Below are 3,727 nucleotides of genomic sequence, written 5' to 3' on the forward strand. Positions count from 1 at the left end.
TTATATCAATACTAAGATGAATTTCAATTTATATCAATAATTCCTACAAGATCATTGAAGGCTAGGACAAAGATCGTGACAATAGGAGAGCAATGAGTCAATCTTTTCTCCAAAGGATGCTAATATACACAAAAGGATCATTGGGTAAGAAATTGTCTTGCCAACTTTGACGTCATTTTTTAAAGAAAAATACTGAAGCAAATGATAGTTAAATGATACGATGGAACATCTAAAGACATAATATAATGGCTTAGAGTTGACCGTGCTGTATAACTACCATACGCTTTGCTATAATCACGTTATAAACATTTAATATTGCGACCTCAGTCATTGAAAATGATTGACTTCATCGGTGCATAATTTATACCGTCTATAGTGGATCTTCCTTAGCTGTATTATATAAACTTATTGTCACAAACCTCAATATCAGTCCTCTCTCTCTCTCTCTCTCTCATCCTCCTCCATAAGCTCTCTCTGTCTCCTCTTCTAAAACACACACAACAGATTCTTGATCAACGGAGGACTGATGCTTCTTTGAGCCGGGGGAGCAACATTTTCACCACCTGAGTCATGATATTGCCGGTTGTCGGTAAGTAAAAAGACATTCAACTCATCTCTGATTCAGCGAACTTTGAGCTACATATAATGCACGGCGTTGAAAAATGCAACCGAGGAGGCAAATAGAGGCCTGAAAACATTTGAACTTATAATTTCCTATTAAGATAGCATGTGAGGTTTGTTGGGATAACTGCAAACTATTCTAAAATATTAAACTATTAGATGGAGGTGTGGTTTTATATTAAAATATTCCAACAATGGATGTCCATGTTTTTTGTGGCCATAGTAGACTTATAATCTGGGCAAAAGCAGATGACTTCAAAAAAGAAGGAAAGAACGAAAATTAAAGTAGAAAGAATGCGATAATTTCCTTTTGTTCTCAAATCTATCTGCTTAAGAAACTACATAAGTAACTCGTAAGGAGGAGAATTTCTAAAGCAGCAAGGAAAGATCAAATCGTCTTACCTATGTTCATGGAGTTACTTGGATTTTACAGCGCAATCGTTTTAATTTGGTTACACTGCAGAATATATCTCTTATGGCTAAACATTGTTGATCATTTTGCCAAATGCGCATTCATTAATGTGATTCTCACATCATTCTGTTTTTTACGATCAATGTACTTTCATCATTCTATTGCTAATACAAGTGTTGCATCGCAGCTGTTGTAAGCAGTGGCATCGTCGCGAAGAAGATGAAGGCGACGCAGGTCTTCTCATCGCATTTCAAAGAAGTGTGGGAAGAATGGGAGCTCCGCGGTGTCGTCTTCCTCAGCCTCACCCTCCAAATCCTGCTCATTTGCATGGGCAATCGCCGCAAATACATCCGCTTTTCCTGGTTCTGGGGGCTCATTTGGCTGGCCTACCTAATGGCCGATCCGGTCGCAATCTACGCGCTTGGCATAATCACGAACAAGCTCACAAAGATAAACGGCCATAGTGTGGATGCCAACACCGAGCTGAACGCGTTCTGGGCGCCATTCCTCTTGTTACATTTAGGAGGCCCCGACACCATTACGGCATATGCCCTGGAAGACAATGAGCTCTGGTTGAGGCACTCTTTGTCGCTAGTCACCCAAACTGGAGTAACATTTTATATCTTCTTGATGGCATGGACTGGCCCAAATATATCCATCCTCGCCATCGTGATAATTCTTGCCGGGTTCGTCAAGTATGGCGAAAGGGTCTATGTGCTCTGGGCTGCCAGCAGTGAGCAGTTCAGGGACTCCATCCCCGACCCGCCTCCTAATTACTCAAAGATAGTGGAGCAACATAAGTTGATGAAGGCCGAGGGCTACAGTGTCACGCCGCACGAAGTGATCGAGGTCAGCGACATGATCATGGAAAACAATGTGAATGGTGCTGATCTTTTTTCTCCGGAGGAAAATCCCGATCAGAAGCAAATTTATAAGCATAGGCAAGGAGAATTGCTTGCGGCCAGAGGCCTGGTCAACATATTCCAACGCCTTTTCGCTGATCTCCTGCTGAGTTTCGAGGATCGGGACACAAGTCTGTCGTTGCTCAAGGACAAGAATTTCCGCACAGCCTTCGCAATCATTGAGATCGAATTGGGAATCATGTACGACTTGCTCTATACGAAGGCCAAGGCAATCCATACTAGATGGGGCTTCGCTCGTCGCATATTTGGATTGGTTTCGACCTGCATCGTATTGATACTCTTCAGTGAGATCGAGGATCAGCAATACTCAACAGCTGATCTTTATATGACCTTTATACTGCTAGCGGTGGCCATATTCCTGGAGATTTATGCTTTGGCTGTTCTTCTTTTCTCCGACAGGACGGCTTGTTGGTTGATTAAGAGAAAGAAACTCACCATCTTGGATCTCATCAATTGGTTGCGACCACTGACTAAACGACGCCGCTGGTCGGATCACATGGCTCAATTCAGCCTATTGAGCTTTGCGTTCAAAGAGAAGCACCTTCCTTGCCATCGGATCCTCGAATGTCTGCACATTGACGAGATAGTCGAGAAGCCCCTTTACAAGCATCACAAGAAAGTGACCGATGATATGAAGAAACTCATAGTGAATCATATCAAAGAAATGCAATCCCCTTGTGCCGCTAAAGCGACCTGGGATGTTAACAAGTCAGAACACAAAGAGCATTTGCAATGGACCATGGAGCTTGAGTTCGACCAAACTATCCTGATTTGGCATATTGCGACTGAACTGTTGTACGGTCTGGAAAACGACAAAAACCTCCATCACAAAGCCAAGCCCGGTAAGTACTTGTCTCGATACATGTTGTATATCCTTGTCATGCACCCCGAGATGCTGCCGACCGGGATTGGACGCATCAAATTTCGCGAAACCTACATCGAGGCCATGAAATTTTTCGATGGGCTCAAGTCCTTCAAAGCAGATGAAGACCCAGATGACGAGGCTTCTTCTTTTGACAACGAAGAGGACATTGGAGGCTATAGGAAGTACGCGAAGAGATGTGCTGGATTCTGCACGAGTGCTTGGCAACATATCAAGAAGAGGAAGAAGCGCAAACTCGACATAACTAGTGCCTTCAACCAGCTGCAGGAGCAGGTGAATACAGAGCTGGATTTGCTGGTCGCAAGAGGCGAAAAGAGCAAGTACGTGCTGTTCCACGGGTGTCGTCTCGCTTGGCAGCTGCGCCAGATCGAAAACGGAATAATGGAGGGGGACATAGTAGGTGAGACGTGGGTCAAGATATTGTGTGATGCAGCGATTAAGTGTAAAGCGAAATATCATGCACAGCAACTGAGGAGAGGAGGAGAGCTTCTGACTCATGTCTGGCTCATGATGGCCCATTTTGGCTTGACTGATCACTACCAGATTGCCCATGCCCCTGCTATAGCTGAGCTAATTGTGCACTAGGACAGCACTTTCGGATTTTTTTCTGTTGTCAATTCTTAATGTAAAAGAAATTGTTCGATATCATTGTTCCTCATGCATTCAATAACTTGTTGAGGTTCGTCCCACCAACTCGATGCTATGATCATAAATGTCTAAATTATTTTTGCTTTTTCAATAACGAGGAAGCTCGTATTAGTTATATATGTGAGATTTTATGGGACTACTATCAACTGTTCTAAAATATTAAGCTATTATATGAATGCACAGTTTAATATTATATACTCTAACTCTTCCTATAGCGTAGAAATATTGCAATTGGAAATA

At 42.8% G+C, this 3,727-nt stretch overlaps 1 protein-coding gene across 1 annotated transcript; it reads left to right on the forward strand.

Annotated features, from left to right (window-relative positions):
* Nucleotides 1-440: 440 nt before the first annotated feature.
* Nucleotides 441-3,424, forward strand: LOC125314450. The gene is made up of 2 exons (XM_048276768.1): nt 441-589; nt 1,221-3,424. The coding sequence occupies exons 1-2, from the start codon at nt 571-573 to the stop codon at nt 3,422-3,424; spliced, it is 2,223 nt and encodes a 740-aa protein (XP_048132725.1). The 5' UTR covers nt 441-570.
* The last annotated feature ends 303 nt before the right edge of the window (nt 3,425-3,727 follow it).

The sequence above is a fragment of the Rhodamnia argentea genome, chromosome 1, assembly GCF_020921035.1.
Source record: "Rhodamnia argentea isolate NSW1041297 chromosome 1, ASM2092103v1, whole genome shotgun sequence".
NCBI lineage: Eukaryota > Viridiplantae > Streptophyta > Magnoliopsida > Myrtales > Myrtaceae > Rhodamnia > Rhodamnia argentea.